This window comes from Acanthochromis polyacanthus, chromosome 16, assembly GCF_021347895.1.
Source record: "Acanthochromis polyacanthus isolate Apoly-LR-REF ecotype Palm Island chromosome 16, KAUST_Apoly_ChrSc, whole genome shotgun sequence".
Lineage (NCBI taxonomy): Eukaryota > Metazoa > Chordata > Actinopteri > Pomacentridae > Acanthochromis > Acanthochromis polyacanthus.
The window spans coordinates 4,038,417-4,062,175 of NC_067128.1; the positions used below are offsets into that span (position 1 = coordinate 4,038,417).

A 23,759-nucleotide genomic window follows, 5' to 3' on the forward strand; every position below is an offset into this window, starting at 1 on the left:
AGTGTTAGGTGGATTCTGGAGTCGCCAAACAAACATCCCATTCTCACCTCATCCTGTCTATACTGTTTTTGTATTCACTGTTTATTGCAAAAGCCACAATCTTGCTTGACTGGACTGGCATCTTAAAGACTACTGGCCTCATAGACCTCCCGCAAGTTGAAGAAAGTAAAACAGAGATGATTTATGACCTGTTTAAATCTCATTGACTAGATAAAGACTGTTTGTTCCAAGACCTCTATAATAATTAACTAGCCTAACCCCAAAGTAACAAACCTCAGAGGAAGCACTTGCTGCTAGACAAGTACAGGCATGTTTGGTGTCTGAACACAACTGCCAGTGACCACAACCGTCCATCTCCGCAGCGTCTTATCTAACAGGGTGTAACATTTACTGAAACTTTAATGGAATTCACTTGCCTTAAGCCGCATTAGTAATTGTGAGCTGGAGGAACGGACACAAGTTCAATTAGAGGGAGAACATTAGGCCAGACGTAGATAAAAGGTGGGGATGCATCTCAGGACAGGCGAACACAGAGATAAACAACTAGACTGAACCTATAGAATTATTTAAACTGGGCCCGAATGATCTGAGGAACCAGGTACACACCTGTTACTGTCCAGCCTGATAGTAAAAGACCCAACCATCCATCAACCAACCATCCATGGGTTTTAATAGGTCAACATATAACCCACAGTCTTACCAGTGAGTTAAAGAGGAAATGTGGGTAGCTTCTCCCAGTGATGAAGCCAGACAGTCTTTATAATGGTGAACTGGCAGAGACCATTACTTAAGGATGACACAATATCTCATTATTTTTTTAAATCACTGAAGGCCAAATAGTCATTTTTGGTCACTCACTCTTATTATTTGCTAGCACAGGAAATCCTGCAATGACACGACAACTCAATAAAATAAGATTTTTTTATGACGCCCTCAAGTAGTCAAAAACCTGGGCTGGTTACAATGGTTGTGCCCGGTGGGTAATCTACAGAAAATAACATCTAAGAGACATTGTGCCCTTCCAATGAAAGTCCTGGTCTCAGTCTGATCACTCCTATGAAGGGACATATTTGGGCCAAACCATGGCTCCACTGTCAAAAGAGGCAAAAGCAGTTTAATCTTAGTCAAGCTAAAGCATCACATGAATCCATTCTTGGTTCAATTTGATCCAGCATTTCTTAGGACCTTTGTCAATTTTCTCTTAAGTCAGAGAACCTGAACTCTACATGACCTTGAAAATGCCTCCTTTGTTCTCGGAGAATGACACCGGCTCTTACAGTATGACTCTATAGAAACAAACAGGGCCTTGACAATCTGCTGAAACCACTATAATAAAGTGACAGCATGTTTATGTTATGCAACCAGAGTTAAGGTCGAGTGCACGTCAGATCTCAAGGAAATCAGAGCTGTGACAAAACAAATCTCAAGTTTTGTTCGAACGAGTCTTAATCCGGCTTAAGAGGCAAATTGCATCAGTGATAATAAATTATTTAAGCAGTCTGTCAAAGTCAACGTTAAGGGCACATGCAATGTTTACTGCAGCGTATACGCAATGTTCCAGTAGCCATGGATGCATCTTTACTGTATGTGCAGCCTGCATTATTAATGGATTTCCCATACCTTGCTTTACGTACATGACCTGTTCGGATTCAGTCTGACTCTCATTGGAGGAAGATGCTTCTGTAGCATCCAAAACAAACTTTATGTAGTGCTAATATACATTTAATGACTTCGTGTCCAAGTAGTACCCTGAAATGAATTAGGATCTGCATTTTTTTTAAAGAAAGGGAGGCCTTTACCTCACTTGGCAGGCTCACCATTCCCTGCTATTCTTGTTTAGTGCGTTGCCATTGTGCAGTGTGAATGTGTGATACAGTATCAGAGCTTACTGGTTCATATCAGTGTTAAGTAGCCAGAGGAGTAACTGGAGTGGGGGGATGTATCCACCTCAGTGGGTTCAATCTGTCCTCGTCAGGCTCACGCACAACCTGCACCTCATTGACACACACACACTCGCAAAACAGAGTAGGTAACAGCCGGTGAATTATTTAGCAGCCGCGATGAGTGCCGCGAAGCAGCAACCAGATTCTTCTACATCTTTGCACCTGAATATTTATGATCCAGAGACCTTGACTTCAGGAAAAAACAGCGACAAGTATGAGGGAGAAGATACTTGAAAACTGGGAGAAAACAAAGCTGACTTTTTGTTTGGTTGGAATAAATTTGCTTTGAAACTAATGTATTCCAAAAAACACCCTTCACGTTGACTTGAGTGAAGACTTGTGCAGTAAAAAGCTTAATGTATGACACAATAGTCGAGTAAAATATAGAGCTTTAAAGATGTTGTGGAGACATAAAGGTTAAAAAATTGCTAAAGCTTCACAACTATTTTGGTCCTTGTCCAAACCACAGAACACTATTAAATGTAACTGAAGAAGACTCGGTTCATCAGTTTACTAATTGGTTTCTTAATTTCATGATGCCTCAAACACTCAGTCTTTTTGAGTTGTGGCAACTTCTTATGAAATTATATTCAACAAACTATATTGAGTTGGGAGGAAACAGCTTTACCTTGACAGTCAAAGGTGCTTTCATTTACCAGCTAAAAGTGTCCAAGCATGTTAAGATTTAGTTAAAGATTTCAAATCTTGAACTTTTCAAGCCAATTTTATTAAGTTACCGCAACTTGAAAGGAGTTTTAAATCAACTAATGCAGAAATATGAGTTGAAATGACTCACAGTATCAGTTTGCTGCAGTTATCAACATTATTATGTTGATGCAACATCAAAATAAATCCTGCAACTGAAAAGATTGAATTAAACAGTAAATTAGAAATTTTAGCCATCCATTTAATGAAGTACTGTAAATATATGTGTATTCGTTGGACTTCTGTCTTTCAAGGGGCCATTATTAGAGTATTTGTGTATTTATATATACACTTTGGTCTATTTTATCTGTCTTTCACCTCTTCACTTTATTATTATTGTCTTATTTTACTTATTTCATGCCTCGATGCATTTGTTCTGTTCCTCAGTCATAAATTTATTGAGTCATTCATTCATAACAAAATCATTTATGAGGTGATGGAAGGAGGATTTTTTTTCCTTTGTACTGTAAAGCATTATAGTTAACATCTATTTGTATAAAATGGTTATATAGATAGTCTGATTGATTGATTGGTAGCCGAGCTAATGCTAACACTTTTATTTTCATATGTAGGTGATAAAACCTCGAAAAACTAATCTGTGTATCAAAGTTACACATAAGTTTATGACATGCCTTAAAATGGTGCTTTAAAATGAGGCATGTGCCCCCTTTTAACTTTGAGCACCTGCCCCTCCAAAGGCCTCTGCACGGCCCTGTTTAAAGAGAAGGTTCTACTATGGAACCAGTTTGACATGTTCAGGTGTTCTTTGTGAGAAAACTCAGAGATTTCAGATATCAGAAGGTGGTTTTCAACTTTCTTTGTTAACTTTCTGCTTCAACTTTAAACTAAATTTCCTTCACTAAGCCAGCCCTCTGGACTTCCAGTAAGCTGTGTTCCTATTGGCTGTCCAGGAGGCTGCTTGGTGTTATCAGGAACATCTGAGCAGCTCAGTGTCTTCCTGCTTTATGTTTGCAGTCAAACATTTCCTCTCCTTCTCTTCACCACTGAACTGGGTTTGGTTTCATTGCTTTAGTTTGTTCTTTAGGTGTTGGCTTGCAGCTTCCAGCAGAATCGTCTTTAATGTGTTTCTTTTTGTGTTTTAGGGCTTTGTACTGGATAGTTACTGACAGGTAAAAAGAATGACATTGGTCATTTCCATTTACTAAATGTTCTGCTGTTACTTTGACCTCCATCTACACATTGTAGCAGTCTGAGCAAGTCCCCCTATGGCAATGCTTATAATCGAAGGTGATGCCCTTTCCAAAAACTGCTCAGGGACAGCTCAAGGAACATGAACAAGAGCCCAAAGCACCGACTAGGCCCCAACTTCAGCATCTTACAGAACCCAAAGGATCCACTGCCACGGTTTCCTTCCAGAGCTCCAGTGTTCATGTCTCAAACAGTCTGTTTTGGTCAGTGGGTAAATTTTCAACTACATATTATAGCTACATTTTACTCTACCACCATTATCTGGTAACTTTACTGAACAGATTGAGATTTTACTATTAATTAGATAAATAAATGATGATGTATCATGTGGGCTAAGGTTGGGCTTTATTTATTTTTTGATCCCTAGGATATAATCCCAGTGGTATACAAAGCAACACAACCCCAGCTTTAGCAGCAGCAATATTAAGAAACAACAGTAATTATAATTCCAGTGTAAGAAGTTTCAAAGTGAGCTAACTGCACTTAATCAAATCAGCAGCCTTTAGCAGTGGAGCTCCCCCTCAGTAAAGTTGGCTAATGAGCACAATATATTGACAGATATGGGTCAAAACACCCCCCATTTTCACCTTAGTTTTCTGAATTGGAAAGAAAAAGACACATTTAAAAACCATAAAAGTAGAGTTAAGACGTGTTTTTACTTTAACTTTCAATGTTGGTACAAAAATGTATGAAAGAGCAGTGAATACAAATGGAACCAAAAGTCAACGTTTTGCACTTCACATTGTGATGGGTGGAGACGTTGAAATTCAAGGAGAAAATAGTTGATATGAGCTGAACCAAACTCCTGCTGCTGGAGACTGAATTTAATTTAAGAGCTTATATTAATCTGAGTGGAAGTTTTGGCACTGCAGCTTCAGTTACTGTATGTTGCTTGTTAGGGAGGAGTTCTGTTGGTGAGCAAAGCTTCTGCAGAAGAGCAGAAATAGACAGTAATAGCTTTAGTACTGTATCTGTTGTGGCTCCTAGTTGCAGCTGTTCCTTAAAACCCAGTTCTTAGTGTCCCCGTTTCAACCAACCCTGTGCTTCTTAAAGGGGAACTTCGTTTTTTTTTCAACCTGGGGTCTGTTTTCATGTGTCATTTCATACATGTGAGTGATGGAGAAATGAATTTTCGACATAGCTCCAGTATTTAGCTCGGCAGGCAGCTTCGCAGCTCAGGTAGCAGCTCAGCTAGCAAGAAGTATGGGGCAACTTGCCCCCCCGAGTCAAAGACCCCAACGTGCTTTTTTTTCCCACACTGACCAGCTCGGATATTCTGGTGTTTTGGCGAGAGCTATCACACGATTTCGCGAGCTATCGCGCGATTTCGGAACGAGATTTGCTTTCTAGCGTCCTGCGATTAGGATACAGACCACAACAAATAGTGATCACCAAGTAATGTGGAGGTTTTTGTTCACTTCTCATCTTTAGTATGTTGTGGGACACTCGTTGAGACTATCTGAGCCGGTCAGTGTGGAGAAAAAAAGCATGTTGGGGCGGACTTTGACGCGGGGGGCAAGTTGCCCCATACTTTTCGCTAGCTGAGCGGCTACCTGAGCTGCTAAGCTGCCTGCCTGGCTAAATACTGGAGCTATGTCGAAAATTCATTTCTCCATCACTCACATGTATGAAATGACATATGAAAACAGACCCCAGGTTGAAAAAAACCGAAGTTCCCCTTTAAATGCTAATCTTCTTTACAAATGTGTCACCAACTTTCTAGCACCTTTCTCTGCCTCTCAGTGTGTCAGTAGTCCATGCTGTGCAGCTGATTCTTCCTGTCACTTTTCCCCTGCAGGGCTGCAGGAAGCAGCGGCAGGTTCAGGTCGGCGACCCGACGCTGCAGAGACGAACGTAACTGGACTGAGTTTCTCTTGGCTCCGTTGATGCCTCCTCCTGCCCTCTCTGATCCTCCTCCTGCTGCTGCAGACAGATCTTTCCTCTTCCCCCTCTCCTGCCTCAGGCTCTTGATGACCAGAGTGTGTTGTCTCTGTGGGGGGAAAGCAGGAGGTTTGGATCCGTTCACCAGGAGTCCTGGTGGTCCAGGTCGGGTCAGCCCTACCCAGGTCATCTTCCTGCCCCGTCCATCTTTTAGCCCCACATTGCGTAAACGTGGGAGGGGGGCGGAGGGTGATGTCTTAGGCGTCTCCATGGTAGCCAGGTGAGCTTGGTCCGAGGTGTCAGCCTCCACGAGCATCCTGGGAGAAATGCCGTTCTTCTCCGAGGAGTAGAACGTCTGCAGCTTCTCCAGACGCTCGTTGATGCTCAGGTGATGGGAGTCGTCCTGGTGACGGTTGTCATGGAAACAGTCTGACCCCGGGTCCGCCGCCCCATCCGACTGGGTCGTCCTGAGCAGGTGAGTGTGTCGGATTGGTCTGGATGAGCTGGGTTCTCTGATTGGCTCGGCAGGCAAGGGGACTTGGCAAGGGGCGGAGTCACAGAGCTGAGAGGCGGAGCTTTTAGGAGGAGAAAGATGGACGAGTTCCCTGTCTCTGAACACTGACACTAGAAAACATCAACATACAAATGTAAGATAAGATAAGATGAGATAAAGACAAGATAAGATAAGATAAGATAAGATAAATTAAAGTAAGAAATGATAAGAGTAGATAAAATAGAATAAATTATTATTATTATCAGTTTATTTAAAAAGGGACCATGTACAATATTAAACATACATGTTTCCATTTGATGTTAGTTTTAAGCTAATTTTCATCTGCAGTCCCTTGGCAGATATTGTCCCAGATATTGTTCAGAAAATTACATAACATAAGAAATACAGTGCCTAAAAAAAGTAGAAGATTTCATGAATAACATAAGTAAGCTCAAATAATAACTAATAAATTGTAGATGAAGCATTTGGTTCTGTGTTTGTTTTACCTTCAGGAAACAGCGTCTCTCTGGCGTCCAACGTGATCTCCTCATCAGTAGCTCCATCCTCTGCAGACAGCGGGGCAGGAGAAGGTGAGGGAAGCCGAGGGGGTAAGGAGGGGGAGGCGGAATGAGGAAGCCGGGGCAGGGAGGGAGACGGGGGACGGTTCTCATCGTCCTCTCTCTGGTCCTTCCTCAGCAGATCCTCGGTCCTCCTCCTGTTGCTCTGACAGTCGGTCATCTGCTGGGCTCTCAGAGGTCGGCTGAACTGCTTCGAGCTTTTCTCATTGGTCTGTTCGTTCTAAAGAAAGGCAGTGATTCGCTGTCAGAAGGCCCAGAGTGTTTTATTTATTTGTACACCTCTGATTATTCACATCTGACTGGACTGTTTGCAGAAGCAGTGAGGATGCTTCAAATTGCAGTTTTGATTTGAAATAAATTAATAATTCAACCCAACTTCTGAGACATCAAAATGAATGACAAATTTAAATTGAACAGATACTCTTTTCTGACAAAGACCTCGGGTCCATTCTCCATATGTCACTTCAAAGATCAACTAGTTGATGGACAAGCTGCTGATCTGGGATACACTCACTGGGTTTATTTTGCTCTGATGAGAACAGCTGGATGTAATCATCTAAGGTAACTGTAAATTCCTTTATATACAACATTGGAAACCATAATTATCAACTCAATAAGTGGAGTAATGATAAAGTAAAGAACAATTTCTGTTAGAGAGCGCCCTACTATTACTAAAACTAGCCTAAAAGTAGCATAGTTTAACAAGAAAGCAAACTGGAATCGAGCAGAAGTTCCAAAAACCGAAAGAGAACCACCAGTTAAATCTGTCATTCATCATCAAATTCACCTGATTTTAGAGGTTACAGAAGGCAGGATGTCTTCCTTGCAGCCACTGGCAGCACTTGTTGCAGCAGTTTTGCCTTTATTTCAGCTAAATTTAACCGTCTAGACATCCCTGCTGTTTGTGTCTTTGTGGTGTCATTTCTTTATTTAGGTCAGAATGGTCGGCGAGCGGTTGAAAATGTCATCGCACTGCTGCCAGCGTCTGAGCGCCGGGATTAGAATCAGGTGATGTGATCGATGAGAACACAGCGTCTGGACAACATCACCACTTCAAATGTTCTTTGTATTATCAGTGCACCGATCATCACGGTCGGGCGGATTCCCAATTAAGTCGGTCATCTAATCTTGTTTACACAGAAAACCCCTGAGTGGGTCTGACCTTATAGATATGTCGCGGTGACACCCAATCCAACCAGAGTGTCGAAGAACAAAGCAATCCAGGATTTTACCGAATCATCAAGGATTTACTGTAGCTAAAATGTTAATCCACATATGGAGAACCGTCTCCGGGAGTATGATAAATGCAGTACCTGATACTTATTTGTGGCCCTGTTGTCCAAAAACTTCTTGATTTAGATGTTACTTCAATATGATGAACACAGGAACTGTAGTCTAATTAAGTCTGGTATAGATTTACTCTCTTGCCCATCTAATTACTCTCTGGTGGACCAAATTATTGAAAATAGACCAAACAAATACACTATTTGCAGCCCAAAAACTATATAAATAACATCTCGCATAACCCTGTCCCCCCAGTTTTCAAGTCAAACCATGCCAAATATCAGACATGTTCTTTGCATTCTAACAAACCAGGTTTCAATCATGAAAACTGGTTCCAGAGTGGCACTTTACTGCTTCTGTCAGGGGTTGAAGGCAGGGATACTGTGACCAACTACACCAACTAAAGGTGGGGAGTTTTACTGGGGCGCTACACCTGTCTAACGGTATGCAGGTGTCCTAAGGCGAGCTCAGTGAGGAGCGAAACCTCCCACTGAGCAGAAGGGCAAAAGGCCACTTGATCTTGACTTTCAGTATGACTACAGACCTGAAAGCGGGGCCTCACGATCCTTCTGACTTTTTGGGTTTTAAGCAGGAGGTGTCAGAAAAGTTACCACAGGGATAACTGGCATGTGGCAGCCAAGCGTTCATAGCGACGCCACTTTTTGATCCTTCGATGTCGGCTGTTCCTATCATTGTGAAGTAGAATTCACCAAGCGTTGGATTGTTCATCCACTAACAGGGAACATGAGCTGTGTTTAGACCGTCCTCCTAAAACAGGTTGGTTTTACCCTGCTGATGATGTGTCCTTGCAGGAGAAATTCTCTGTTGTGTGACTGCCATTGTGAATAAAACAGAGCTAATCTGACTCATCCAAAGCAGAATAAAAATCTGGTTTCAGTATGGATGGGTAATCAAAGCAGCTGTGAGCAGAAACCTGATGATGTGTCTCATTGTACCTGTCGTTTGATGTTTTAATATCGTCAGCTGGCGTTCAGAGGTGATGCTGTAAATATAAACGCCATTGCAAATGGTGGCACAAACGCCAACTGCCGTCTGCAAAGACGTTTATAAGTGCCGGCTGGCTGTATTAAAACACTGAACAGCAGGGAAGATGAGATGAGTAATGACTTCATCAGATCTCAGGCAGTACTTCTTGGAAGAAAAAGGAGCTTCAACGACAAAGTTGATGCTTAAACAAAGACATGGTTCTATTTGGTGACAACCGGTTCTTAGAGGGTTTGCGGGTTGAACCAGCGCCGATCCATCACTAGCAGAAGCCCAGAATTAGCTCCCAGCTTGCATCAATACCTCAAAGTATCAGTGATTACAGTATTAATTGGGTTTTCCAGTTCCTGATCTGACCAGCAGATCATTACAACATCTAATTAATTGATATGTGCAGAAACTAAGTCCAGTTCTTAGTTTACATTCATTGTCACATGGTATAAACAAGTCATAAAAACAACCATTTTGTGCTACAAAATTAAAAATAGCATGATTTAACACTTATGTGCTAGTCAGAGGTCATTAAGTCTTTGACAAAGACTTTGTCTTGGTGCTCTCTTAGTAGCTAAACTCCCACAATGCTCTCTGCCTGCCAACATAGAAGTGTCTGCCTTCTTTTACAACCTTCAAAACTCGACGTGCGTATTTTCTCTATCAGCAGATACTAATATTAAATGACTCGGATTGAATATGGAACAATCTGTTCTGTATTTATGCCTTTAGCTTTACCTGCTGCTGAGTGTTGGATTCAGTGTTACTCCTCTCTCTCCATGTATTCTTGCTGGGAAGACACCAGTCACTGCTCTCCAGCTTCTGCCAAACAAATCATTGCAGACTGTAGTAGACTATATATGTATTATTTGTATTTTCACATTTTTGTTATTTTTTGCAACTGTTCTACTGACCCATTTATGTATTACTGTCATTAGTGTTGTTAACTAACATTTCAGTCTGCACCATAAAAAAAGGTTTTAAAAAATGGTAGAAGTCTGTCAGAAAGGGGCCAAAAAATATGATAAAAATTGTGTAATATTAGAAAATTATAAATAACAGTGACAATAATAGGAAATATCTGTAAATGAATGAAATTTCCAGCTGATTAAATACAGTGTAACAGTGTGCTTTTACAGTTAAAAATAAAAAGAACGAATTACTGTTAAAACACGTGGATATTGTCAACAATTTTGGCCTGTTCTTCCTCACAACAAATTTGTAAATTAATACTTCAGTATTTTGTGTTTTACTGGTTATTTCTATAATCTAATAAAACAGGTAAGATCTGGATTTTTTTTTTAAAAAAAGCTAACACAACATTTACCATTTATTCACCAAAATTTTCAATATTATGTAAAATGACAACAGCTTTTGCTGATTCAAGTACAATAAAATATATATTTTACCGGCAAACAATGTAAAAAAAAAAAAAACACATCAACTTAAGTAAAGATACTGATTTTTGATATAAACGTTATTTACAATTGGCCTGTATTATTATTGTGTTTGTCTTTTAGTAAAATATATGTACATTAACATCTTTTTTCTGTGATTTTACTGGTTTTTCTTGGTAATTTTCGAAAACAGGAAAAATATGTCAAATAAAAGTGACTGTCTCCAGTTAAAAACATACATTTGGTGGCTGTATGTGTGTCAACATATAAACCTTGCTGGCTTTGGCTCCTTTCGGGTTCCTGTTGAGCTTGTTGAGCAGCAGGTGGTAGGAGGCCATGATGGCGGACGGACGGTTGGTGGTGAGCGTATGGATGACTTCAGACAGCGAGTAGCCCAGCGACTCCGTCATGTACGTCAGCACAGACGAGTTCAGATCCTCTGGACACAACCTGGACAACACCAAGTGAGATTGAAGGAAAAAAGCCTCATAAATAAAGTGTAAGTAAAAGAAAGCAGAGAGAGATCTAAAGGGTCAGTCGGGATCTGTTGGTGAGGGACGACTTGTAACTGAAGGATTCTGGTTGAAGGCAGATCAGAGCTTTAACAGCTCTTGCATCATTCGTGTGGACTTCAGAAAGCACATCATTGCCAGGAGGAGACGTACATGATTGCATTTCCACACTGCGTAAAGTGATAAAAGCCTTTTAGTCGTGCTATAATACACAAAGCTGTTACGCTGCAGACCACAGAAATTTTCATTTTCTTGGAAAACATGCAGTGATTTCCCTCCCGTTCTTTTTGCCCACATTGTAATGTTTACTGCAGAACGTTCCCTGAGGAGTCTTTGTGTGCCTCTATGCTCTCTTGGTGCAAATGCTTTATGCTACAAACATGGTGCAAGAATTACTGAGGCGTATTACTGCCACACCAGAAAACAAAACTGGATGAGTTCGACATCATGGCATGAAAAGATTATTGCTAAAACAAGACTTTTTTTATGTAATAACCAGGCATCTTAATGTTATTTTGACATGAAAGCATTAGAACAAGAAACCTTTCTTGTATTCTCTGATAATTTTTTTCATCCATATGATGTTTTTTTAATATGCTGGAAGACATATCATGAGTAAAACAAGCAGTCGACACCATGTCTGAGTGTGAAAACAGATTCAGACTTCCAGGGTTTCGTATGGAACAATCCTAAGAAACCAAATCTGTTGGCTTGCAGGGTGGAGCTTTGGTGTCATTTTAACTTACAGTTCTAATGTATGTAAGGCTGAATTACATAACAACTGGCCAGTGTATAGCATAGAGTGTTTAAGCAGCTGTAGGGGAGCTGGTGTGCTCGAGCTGCCATCAGAGGAGACAGAGGCAGGGACTATGTAGACCTGCACATTCTAGAGGAGGCCATGGTGTGGAGTTAAGCCATTTTAAGGCATAAAATCATTATTATAATGGTGAAAAAAAAACCTAAACATGTAACTTAATTACACAAAAAACTGATTTTTGGGGGTTCAATCAACAATTAGATGGAGGATGGAATATTTATCTCATTAAACCCCAAATGTTTCACCTGAACCTTTCCCCACTGCAGAATCAATACAATAAAATTCATTTTATCTTATCTTGTATTTTATCATTTTATCTTATCTTTATCTTGTTAGAAGAAGATAAGTTGTTCTTTATAATGCAATTTAGATTGGTAAGTTCTGACAACATGAGAATATCCTCATGTACACACACCTAGAGAAAATATAACACCTAGAATGCATAAAAAGGTGAGTAGTTATGCAAAGACAGAATTCTATGTGTGCCAATGTGTCGATCTCTACCTGTTTTTATGAGAGAGAGTGTGCAGTGGTTTCTTGGCGTGTCCCTCGTTGATCCATCTCTCCTCCATCGCCTCCCTGACACTTGGTCTCTTATCTGGATCCGGCTCCAGGAGAGACAAAACAAAGGACACAGCGCCTGCAGCAACAGAGCAGACAAAGCAGTAGGTTTAATTCATTTTTAAGAACCTTAAATTCAGTATTTGGTTTGGTGTACACTCTCAGTGACCTGAACAGTAAGTAAATCCTCCTCCTTGTAAGTTATTTATGTAGGCTGTGTATTACTCAAATGTCTTTAACTAAACATGAAGAAATCTGAATCAAAGCATCATGAATTTCTTTTCCAAGTAAAACTTTGGTTTAATTATCCTAAAACATACTTACCAAGTTGCACAAACAACCGTGCAGCATTTTTTTTGTCTGATTGCTGCCGTTCAGTTTACCCAAATGGACCAAACTAAAAGAGCTGAGCAATTAAGAGTGTTACACAACTACCTCAGACTGATGTCACTCACTGTGACTGCACTGAAACTTTATCAGAGACGACAGCAAGAAGAGGAGAAGCAGGAGAACCCTTCAGGAGAACCGATCCATCCTGTCAGCCTGCAACACAGAGCTGCCCTCTGCAGCAGCCAAGCTGGCTTTGAGTTCAGATGGCGAATCCAGATAAGTGCTGCAGTCTGCAAGAGCAGATGGACTCCAACGGGACTACTGCCACATCCACAGACATATAAGCCAAGACTGGAACTTCTTTATTTACTACTATCGGTTCTCTTTGGTAACAGAGCCAGAGCAGCGTGTCTCAGCCGGTCAATGATAGAATCAAAACACACTATTTACTGATTTTATCTCCAAAAAACTATGGAACAATAACTTTCAAGGGTGCTGCAACAGACAGAAGTTGTTTAACCCTCGTGTCGTTCTGCGGGTCAAAATTGAGCCATTTTAAAGTTAGAAAATGTGGAAAAAATAAATATATTTTCACAGTGAAACTTCTGATGTCCACATTTTCAACATTTTTGAAGAAATGGTAAAATGTTTCTTAAAAAATATTAGAAGTTTTACTGATATATATGTAATCATTACAGATATTTTTAGGATTTTTTGGGAAGATTTTTACTCATTTTTTGAAAATATTTACAAGAATTTTCTTGCCAAATTTGGGGGATTTAAAAAAATGTAGGGAAACTTTGAAGGAATTACTGGAGTTTTGTTGCTGAAGGTTTTGCAAATTTTCAGAAATTTGGGGAATGTTTTTGCTGAATTTTTGAAATTTTTTTTCAGACAAAATAACAGTATTTTTGGTGCCTGTAAATGAGGACAACAGGAGGGTTAAAGCGATGATGACCATGATATTCTTCATTCATGATTGTGCCACAGATGGTAACCTCAACACTGCGCGCCGTGGGAATGTATTCCAATGGATATATCGATTACTTTTTGCACTATGAACAGCATTCTCTGCTTTTTGCACTGTATCATGCACTACTGTGTTTATATATTCCTTTCTAGCTTGTAAATATCTGTATACATAGTATTAAATTTAATGTTATTGTTACTACTTTTTCCCTATTCTTCTTTCTAAAATTTCTTTATTTTTATTATTCTTTCAATATTCCTAGGTTGACATCAACAGCCAAAACCAACTTCCTTACATGTTGTGTATGCAGTTGGCCATTAAAGCTGATTCTGATTCTGATATTATAAAAAAAGTCACATTTGCATGACTAAAGCAGTCAATTAACCCTCCTGTTGTCTGCATTTACAGGCACCAAAAAATATTGTTTCCATATCTAAGAAAAATTCAAAAAATTCTGCAAAAAAATTCCCCAAATTTCTGAAAATTCGCAAAACTTTCAGGAAGAAAATTCCAGCAATTCCTTAAAAGTTTACCTTAAAGACTGTATTTTTAAAAAAATCCCTGAAATTTCGCAAGAAAATTCTTGTAAATATTTTCAAAAATGAGTAAAAATCTTCAAAAAAAATCCTAAAAATATCTAAAGTGATTACATATATATATCAGTGAAACTTCTAACATTTTCTTCAAGAACATTCACAAAAAATCAACCAAAATCCAGCGAATTCCGCTGGATTTTGGTTGATTTTTTTGTGAATGTTATTAAGAAACATTTTTAACATTTTTTTTTTGCACCAAAAAATGTTCAAAGACTTCCCATAAATGTTGAAAAGGTGGACATCAGAAGTTTCACTGTGAAAATAACAATTTTTTCTACATTTTCTAACTTTAAACCGGGTCAATTTGGACCGTAGGAAAACACAAGGGTTGAACAAACGAGTGAGTCAACAACTGGGCCAGTTTGACAAGAGTTCAAGAGTTAGTGGCCATAAGGTGCAAACGGTAAAAGCGACGTCAATTTTCTGAAACGCAGTAAAACAAATGCGTCCATTCAGAGGCAGGATTAAGTCTAAGAGTTACCGTGGATGTCTCAGATGCCCACCATGGCAGAGGTACAGCTGCACTAATCTGATCTTGTCACAGCTTCAGAGCATCAGCGCCGAGCTGGTTTTCCCCACAGTAACAGGAGCTATGTTTGTTTGTGGTGACATGGCGCCACGACAGAGTGTAATGGAGTGACTGTGTGAGAGACCAAAATACGGCAGAGAGAATCGGACACACTGAGGTCACTGTGGACGAGGACAAGAAGTCATAAATCAGCGAGACTCGTATTCCTTATTTTTATTGTGTCATGACGTTTGTGGTTAAAGAGTGCATTTTCAGAAAGAAAGAATTTTCATAAGACGGTTTCATAACAGTTTTATCCTTTAGCCATCCTTAATATTTGGTGCAAAATGAAAGCTTGCATTCACATCAGCCTAAAACGTAATCTGACATACATTTGGAGATGTTTCTGTAGTTTCAAGGTTTGCTTTACAAATAATGATCTAGCCGGTGGAAATTCGCGCCATTGCATACGTGCATCCTACATCTGGTGGCTTAGACTTCAAAATATGTGTCCTCTCTCTTTTGTAGTTTGCATTTTGTCTTTTCTGCAGGTATCTGTGAGTTTGAACCTACACATTACTAATCTGCAGCTACTGGAGTGACCAAACTCCCCAGCACTTTCTGTTCTCATGTTTGTTGTCTGTTCTTCTTTAACCTCTCCCCAACAGTTGAGTCAGACGGCTGCTCTAGCTCAACCTAGTGCTGCTGGAGGTTTCTTCTTGTTTAACCTGTCTTTGGACTGTTGCCGTCATGTTTGCTTGAAGGGAACTGTTGGATTTGTTGGCTTAAAAAATAAAGTAACCAATGACAAGCTTGTACTCGCAGCCTGTAAAAATGAAGCCCATTTAATTCTCTGAAAGAAACAAGCGGGCATGGATTTCTGCAAAACTTGTCATTTTGAGCGAGCTGCTCGGAGACTGTTGTTCATTTTGAAAATGCTAAGTTGCAGAGACCTGAAGAAAGGACAGTGCTGCATGGAATGGACCAGAAATTGCTGACTTATACCAACAGTCTACATCCGGTGAGTCAGACGACCCAAACCTGAACATTTTCCTACATTTTACCAAATAGTTTTGGTGACTAAAGCAAACAGCAAGAGAAAATGAGACTTCAGTATAAAAATAATGATCACACAGGGGACCGCTACATCCGTCCCTCCAGCATTATAATGTGGACTCTGTTAAAGTTTAAACATTTCCTACTACGTCATACCTTTTAGTTTTCTGGGAGAAATGAAGTTTCTACCAAAACATAATTGAGAAGCACTAGAAATGTAAGTATTGGAAGGGCTATACATGGGTCAATATATAACTGAGGGACTTTTGACGTCCATGGGATATATCTCATATATTTTTTATTCAAAGTTATGTTTTTTCTGTTCAATATGACCATGTCTTTACAAATTCCAGAATTATTTATTATGGAAACAAAAAAAATGACTGGATATCACTAAAATGTCAAAATAACTGTCCCAATTTAACAACAACCACCTTCCAATTAGCTAAGCAATAATAAAATGAGTTTACTCAGAAATTGTTTTGATTGTCTTCTTTTTATTAAGTTCAGGTAATCATGACAGATGTTTCTTTTTAGCAATATGTCAAATTTTATATGGAAAATAACGTGCTGTATCTGTGTCCGAGAAATCATTTTCAACTAAGTTCCCCGTTACAAAAACACCTCTCCAGGAAGTGTGTTGATTCCAGATCACATGACCTGCTCCACATGATGTCATTTCCTCCTGAAGAAAAGACTGGAAGACTCCAAGGCTTTCTGACTTATTTAGTATAAAGTAGTCAACAGGTTTACTACAATATCTGTAGAAATAACCTTCAATGTCAATTTTACTCAATTGTATACATAATATTTTAGAAGAATCTTTCTGTAAAAATGCCATGTGGTGTTTGGTTGTAGGCGGCCATGTTGATTTTATGAATGAAAACAGCCAAAATGTCAACTATGATACAAAAAGTCCCGTTATTATATATTGACCCAAATAATGCCAGAAACTAAGAGTTTATATTTTGATACCTTTGCTGATGTCACTGGGGATGCTGCTGATCTCTCCACTGACCATCTTCTGGTGCAGCTGTTTGATGTTAAAAGGCTCCACAGTGAAGGGGAGAGTTCCTGTCAGCATGGCAAACATGCTCACACCTCTGGACGAGCGTAGAGAAAACATGAGGAAACCTTATCACTTTTACGTGATGCATACAAAAAAAAGACTGAACACACTGAGGCTTCATCACTTACACAGACCAGACGTCCACTTTAGGTCCGTACTTCCTGTGAGCCAGCAGCTCAGGGGCGGCGTAGGCTGGACTTCCACACTGGGTGCTGAGGAGCTCCAGAGATAAAGATTCAGCTTTCAAGGTGTTGCTCAGGCCAAAGTCTGTGTAATATATGATCATTTTTACAGCAACGTCTTATTATTGCATTTTCAGATTTGCCAGATTGCTAAAAGAAGAAACTACAATGGAGAAAGTATGAACGTACCCACAATCTTTATGTTGTTGTGTTCGTCCAGGAGGAAGTTTTCAATCTTTAAATCTCTAGAAAAGAAAAGAAAACAGCAAGCCGTCAAGACAGGACGGAAGCATGAAGCTCCTAAGTGTTTTCATGAGCTCTTTCCTTAATCCTACAAGAATTTATGGGGTTATTTTTTTCCTACACATAAGCAATTTACTTCATGATGGTGGTTGTTCAATTTAAGAACTCCTACGATGTGTGTCTGGCCTTACTAAGCTTTTAGTGTGTGTGTTTGTGTATTTATAGATATCCAGATGAGATGGGACCGAACTGGACCCACAGAAGCAAAAAGAAAACCCCAAAAAGCTAAATTTGGGTTTGGGCAGAGCTCAAGCTTTAAAACAAAGTTGAAAAAGAGCATTTTTTTTTGTCCAGAATGAATACTAAGCGGTCATTTAAACCTAAAATCCTTCACTGATTGTTATTTAACAGAATTACTATCTCTGTCTTCACCTGAATAAGTTGCTTCACTCCCCTAACCGGACCCCAGCCCCTCCGCCAGCCACACTGCCTGCTCTAAAACTACCGAGCTAAATGAAAATCTGCGGTCGGGAGGGAGAGAGCCCCTATAAAATGTAGCCTGGGAATCCGCCATGTTCCTTTCATCTGCCTTCATCTAACCAACAGACACTGAGAAAAACCCAGAGAACCCAGCTCACCCAAGTTCAAAGAAGGGAGGAAAAAGAGCAGGAGAAAAGAGCGAGAGCAGACATTGTCATAAAGGAGAAAATGGATGCGGTGAACCTATTGAACGTGGGTGGCGGGAGGTGCGTTTAAGTGCAAATTTTCCATTTATTTCCAGTTTAATCATCTCTGTATGGGACCGCGGTGCCGAGTGTGCGAGTGAGTGCATGCATGTGTGCGAGCGTGGGCGTGTGCGACGACGAGGTGCTGCTGAAGGGCCGAGAGCGACGTCGTTGAGGGACTTCATTAGAGAGGAAGTCCATGATGTTGTGATGATGTGTGAATCATGGCGCCGGCGCAGGATGATGAGGTCATTGCCTGGTAATCACATTCCCACCTTCAGAGGAGCCAAAGTCTTAAACCAAAGCGCAGCGTATGTGTGCGTGTTGTGTGTGTTGCTGCAGTGTATAGATGTGTGTGTGAGTATTGGGTCTCTAACACCTACACGTACTAAAACAACACTCTCATCTCCCACACTGCTCAGTGCCAGATTCAGCATTTCCTTCTCCGTAGGCTGTTAATGCCCTGCAAACTACTCTGTGTGTGTGTGTGTGTATGAATCTACAACCCTAACAAATAGCTACTGTTAGCTTAGAGTGACATTTGAATTCTCTTTGCTCTTTACTTTAACCAAAACTCTAATTGGGCCATTTGGCTCCGAATAAAAACCAACTTTCTCAGGCTCCGGATTGGCGAAATATTACGCTGTCTTAGCGAGGATGGTTTTGGTGAATCACAAACCAAAAAGACATCAATCATTTATTTATTCATAAAGAAAATGTCAGTAATGTTTTAGCCACATTTCAGTGACCATATTTCAGTTTGAGATTTGGTTATTTTAAAGACACGTCCCTCCTAAATCCTGAGCAGTTCAGTAGAAAGAAACTCGACATTTCACCTCTAATCCAAGAGGATTAGAATTTCAGTTCTAATCATTTCTATCTTTAAGTGAATTAATAGTAAAATAGACCTCGTCTCACTTAGTAGCTGGTTCTGAGCATCTGTTCTGCTCTATGGCCGAGGTGTAGACATTCTGAAGGTACTTTTCTTATCTAACCCAAAAAAGTATCTGCACCTATGCACACAGTTAACCGGAAGACTGTAGAACTAAGAGAGACAGAATCTATCAGCCATCAATCACCAGGAAGACCAGATAAAGAAAAGCAGCAGAGTGTAAAGTGTTTTTAACTAAGACGTACAGCAGTGCAGTGCATTGTGTACCAACCTGTGCACGATGCCGTGTTTGTGCAGATGATCAACAGCAGAGAGGATCTGTCGGGTGTAACGTCGGACCTCCCTCTCCTCCAGCCGCTTCCTCTCACAGATCCGGTCCATCAAGTCTCCTCCAGCACAGAGCTCCATGACCATGTAGTAGCTGTTCTCCGTCTCCAGGGTCTGACACAAAGATTATTAAACAGCAGTGAATACACGATTACCTTCAGATTACACACTACAGTCACCACATCTGAGTGAATTTTCTGCTGAAAGATTCCAACATTACTTTATTTGGGCAGTATACGGGGGTCAATATATAATTGCGGGACTTTTTGTATCATAGTTGACCTTTTTGCTGTTTTCATTCCTAAAATCAACATGGCCGCCTATAACCAAACACCACATGCATTTTTACAGAAAGATTCTTCTAATATATTATATATACAAATTAGTAAAATTGAAATTGAAAGTTATTCATAAAGATACTGTAGTAAAACCGTTGAGTGCTTTATATTAAATAAGTCAGAAAGTCTTGGAGTCTGGCCAGTCTTTTCTTCAGGAGGAAATGACATCATGTGGAGCAGGTCATGTGATCTGGAATTAACACACTTCCTGGAGAGGTGTTTTTGTAACGGGGAACTTAGTTGAAAAGGATTTCTCGGACACAGATACAATTTGTTATTTTCCATATAAAATTTGATATATTGTCAAAAAAGAAACATCTGTCATGATTATCTCAACTTAATAAAAAGAACACAATCAAAATTATTTTTGAATAAGCTCATTTTATTGTTTTTTTTAGCTAATTGGAAGGTGGTTGTTATTAAATTGAGATTGTTACTTAGTTGACATTTTAGTGATATTCAGTCGTTTTATATTAATAAGTGATTGTTTCCATAATAAATAGTTATGGAATTTGTGAAGACATGATCATAAAGAACATATATATATATATATATATTTTTTTTTTGTTTAAATAAAAATGTATGAAAGATATATCCCATGGACTTCAAAAGCCCCTCAATTATATACTGACCCTTTGGTTTCTGATGTGTGAATGTGAACATGTGTGTTTGTTTTACCTCCAGCAGAACTACAATATGAGGATGTCGGACCATCTGATGAATTCGAGGTTCCCTCTTCATGTTTTTCAACACATATGAGTCCTGGCGAGCTTTCTTCTTATCTATCACCTTAATGGCAACCTAAACACACAAACGCATACGTCAAGATCTTACTCTATTAAAAGAAAATGAAATGAACACCCTTTATACTGATAAAATGTCTCTCTTCTTAAAGATTTGAGCCAGTTCTACATGTGAAATGAACAGTTTTACACTGACGACAGATGTGACTTCAGAGCCTTATTCGAGGGAACTTCTGCATCGATAAGGAAGTAGAAAGCATTGTTCCACCACATCCTTTGCCTTCACTCGTCTGGACGTTTGAGCTCTCTGACTGGAAGTTTAACCTCCAGTATAGAACCCAATGCTGAACCTTCAAGTCCATTTAGTGTTATTTTTTATACAGAATAGAATTTATTGACAAAAAGAAACTCTGTTGCTAGTATAGCAAGCAGAAAGAGTAAAGTGACCACCACTGCAATATAGATAAAAATAAATAAATAAGGAAAATAGGTACAAAATGCACAACAAACTGTTAAATACACTGTGACTAAAATGTACTACAGTGGAAAAAATGCACCCTAAAGGGTCAAATGCTAAATATAAAAAATTACAGTGAGTAAGGAAATTAAAGTCCTGTAAACAAAACAGGCTAAAGAAACAGTCAAGGCCATAAAACTGCAGTGTACTGATGGAGGTCTGAGAAGATTCAGACTTTTGGGGTTTCATTCGTAACAAATGAGGGAAGCTTTTCCATATTATGGGTGGAGAAAGAGACTGGAACTTTATACATCTGCACATTCATAAGGATTCAAGGCATTTTAAGGTATGATAGCATTATTTTAATAGGGAAAAAAACTTCTAAATGTGTACACAAAAATGAGCTTAAGTTAAGAAATAGTGGTATAAAACAAAGTGAGGACTAAACCTCTCTGATTGGCAGAAAAAATACATTTCTCATGGCTCTGTCAAATAACAAGTCAGTTTTTATTACATTTAATTCTCTGACTTCTGGGAACTTTAAATGCTTGGTCGAAAACACTGGCAACTATTTGTGTTCTCACAATCAGTTTCCCCACAAACTTCAAACTTTATTTATTTGTGTAGCACTTTTCATGCAGAACAACACAAAGTGCTAAGAATTATAAACAAAGAAGAAACACGGTGATGATGATGGGGGGAAAAGGACATAGTCTGAAGTGGAAATAAAAATACTAAATGTTAGATGTGTTGAAACTGATGCAGCTTCAGTCCAGATGACTGCAGCTGGCATCACATGTAAACACTTGGTACAAGGGACAGTGTTCATGAAGACTCTGCCAGTGTGCCACCCCTCCAAGGCTCAGTTTACCACAATATTCATTTCAGACATGCATGTGCAACCGTCTACACTCTAAATGTAATTCAAGCGACCACTTCTGACCGCTTGATTAAATGCAGGGCTGCAAGATAAACAAGTTTAATGTACTGATTTAGAGAAACATTTTAAGCTATAACATTATTTTCATGACTCCTATTGACATATTAATGATGCTAATTGCATCAACTTCAGACTTTGTGTCATTTCAACTCAGATTTCTGCATTTGTTGAGTAAAAACTGAACTCAAGATGAAGTAACTTGAAATTCTTCATCCTAAGTTCAGGATTTCAAAAAACCAGTCATCTACTTACTGAACACTATAGCATTTTTTTTTTGTTGTTGTTTCAACATGTCAACTTCAACATTTTATGACAATTACATGCATAAAACTTAAAATTCTCTTTTACAAATAGGCTGATGTAGAAATGCTACATGGAGAGACTTCACTTTTATGAGAAATAAATTGAAAAACATTTGTTTATGCTACTAATTATTAGGTAAAATACCTTTGACTGTGAAGGAAAAGCTTGTTTCCCCGACTTAATGTGGTTTGTTGATTGAAAATAGTTTAATTAGAAGTTGTCATAATTCAAAAAGCAGATTCAAACCATAGATTTCTTTCACTGAGCTCAAACATTAATGACTTGCCTCATTGAAAATTTGCAATAACAAAAAGGAAATTCTATTCTACCATTATTTTTACAGTGTATATTATAAACATGAGCTATGTTGTAACATAAATCTAAATAGAAATGTAATTTTCTAGTTTTCAGAGGCCTCCAGCAGTGACTTCACCTGCTGAGGGTCAGAGGGGTCAAGTGGAACAAACACCCCCACAGGTGAGTTTATCCATCGCTATAGCAACCAGGTCAGGTACAGAGCCAGGGTCAGAGGCTCAGTGACCGGTGAAAGTTACATGAGAATATGCAGCACATGCTCTTTATTTTAGAGCTGCAGCACTCATGTTTTCTGTTCGTGTTTGTCTGCATATCATACATTATATGTACATATTAACAGATTATAGTATAAATAAGAACATAGAATGCAGCTGCCATCTTCTGTTGATGTAAGAATAAAACTGGCATGTTGTGCAGAAACTGACCCGCTTCAGCCCTCTTCCAGTCTGCTGAGCAAATGTTGTCCCCTAAACTCTCCTTAAGAGCCATAGTTATGAAATGAGCAGTAATAGACGGTCTGTCTGAGTTTTTATGTGCCTAACAAGAATAATAACAGGCCATTGCCTTCTCCAGAACTCAAGTGGGTATAATTATCAGTTGCAGGGCACTAGTTGTAACCGTGTAATCATAATCCTGTATGTGTGTGATCGTTCTCTGTGCCAGTGTGCCACCCTACGCAGTCCGAGCCTCTCAGCTCACAAACCAGTGGAAAAAGCACCGACCTTTTCCCCAGTGCCGATGTGCAGCCCCTCCATCACTTTGGCGAATGAACCCTTGTTGATCATCTTCCCCACCAGGTAGGATCCCACCCGCTTGGAGTGGGGGAAGCTCCGCAGCAGCTCCCTGGGGACCTTCAGGGAGGGAAGAGGCAGCCGCTCCCTGCCCAGAGACGGAGCCTCCCACTGGGACACTCCACGCTCCCCTTCTGCAACCATGTCCTCCAGAGAGGGCTTCACTGCAGCAGCTGGCATCCCCGACGAGACCCGGGCCCCATGAGGCCGCCGCGCGCACAATCAGACCCAACAACAGGACAGTCTTTGCAGAACTCGCATAGCAACACAAAGTAACACAAAGAGCCAAGATCCAAATCCGTCTTATCCACTCTCAGGCGGGTAAGTCTTTCATTCCAGCCGCTCTTTTCTCCTTTTTTATTTAAAATCTTACTTCTTAACTACGAGTGTCTCAAACTGTCCCTCTGGCTTCTCCCGCTGTGTCTCTCTCTGCCGGTTAGTGGATGATTAACCGTTGTGTTCTTAGGTCAGCTCCAGTGATGAGGAGGACATTCTACACCGTAATCACCCCCCACCTCTCCTGACTGGAAGGTACACACAGGTACTCACAGTTACACAGTAACCATTCAAAACTGACTTTACTGTTTCTCCTTTGAAA

The 23,759-nt window shown here is 39.7% G+C and overlaps 1 protein-coding gene across 1 annotated transcript; it reads right to left on the bottom strand.

The window, feature by feature from the left end:
• Positions 1–5,058: 5,058 nt before the first annotated feature.
• On the bottom strand, positions 5,059–23,341 carry LOC110951885 (hormonally up-regulated neu tumor-associated kinase homolog). The gene is made up of 11 exons (XM_051936621.1): positions 23,093–23,341; positions 20,291–20,413; positions 19,219–19,388; positions 17,277–17,332; positions 17,034–17,172; positions 16,812–16,939; positions 12,320–12,455; positions 10,759–10,936; positions 9,828–9,911; positions 6,738–7,029; positions 5,059–6,362 (listed from the first exon to the last, which is right to left on the bottom strand). The coding sequence occupies exons 1-11, from the start codon at positions 23,339–23,341 to the stop codon at positions 5,605–5,607; spliced, it is 2,313 nt and encodes a 770-aa protein (XP_051792581.1). The 3' UTR covers positions 5,059–5,604.
• Between the last annotated feature and the right edge of the window lie 418 nt (positions 23,342–23,759).

Coding starts and splice junctions, on each gene's coding strand:
- LOC110951885 (XM_051936621.1), bottom strand. CDS start 23,341: ATGCCAGCTGCTGCAGTGAAGCCCTCTCTGGAGGACATGGTTGCAGAA. Junction 20,414..23,092: donor ACATCGGCACTGGGGAAAAG/GTCGGTGCTTTT, acceptor TTGTGTGTTTAG/GTTGCCATTAAGGTGATAGA. Junction 7,030..9,827: donor AATCCAACACTCAGCAGCAG/GTAAAGCTAAAG, acceptor GCCTTTCTTTAG/AACGAACAGACCAATGAGAA.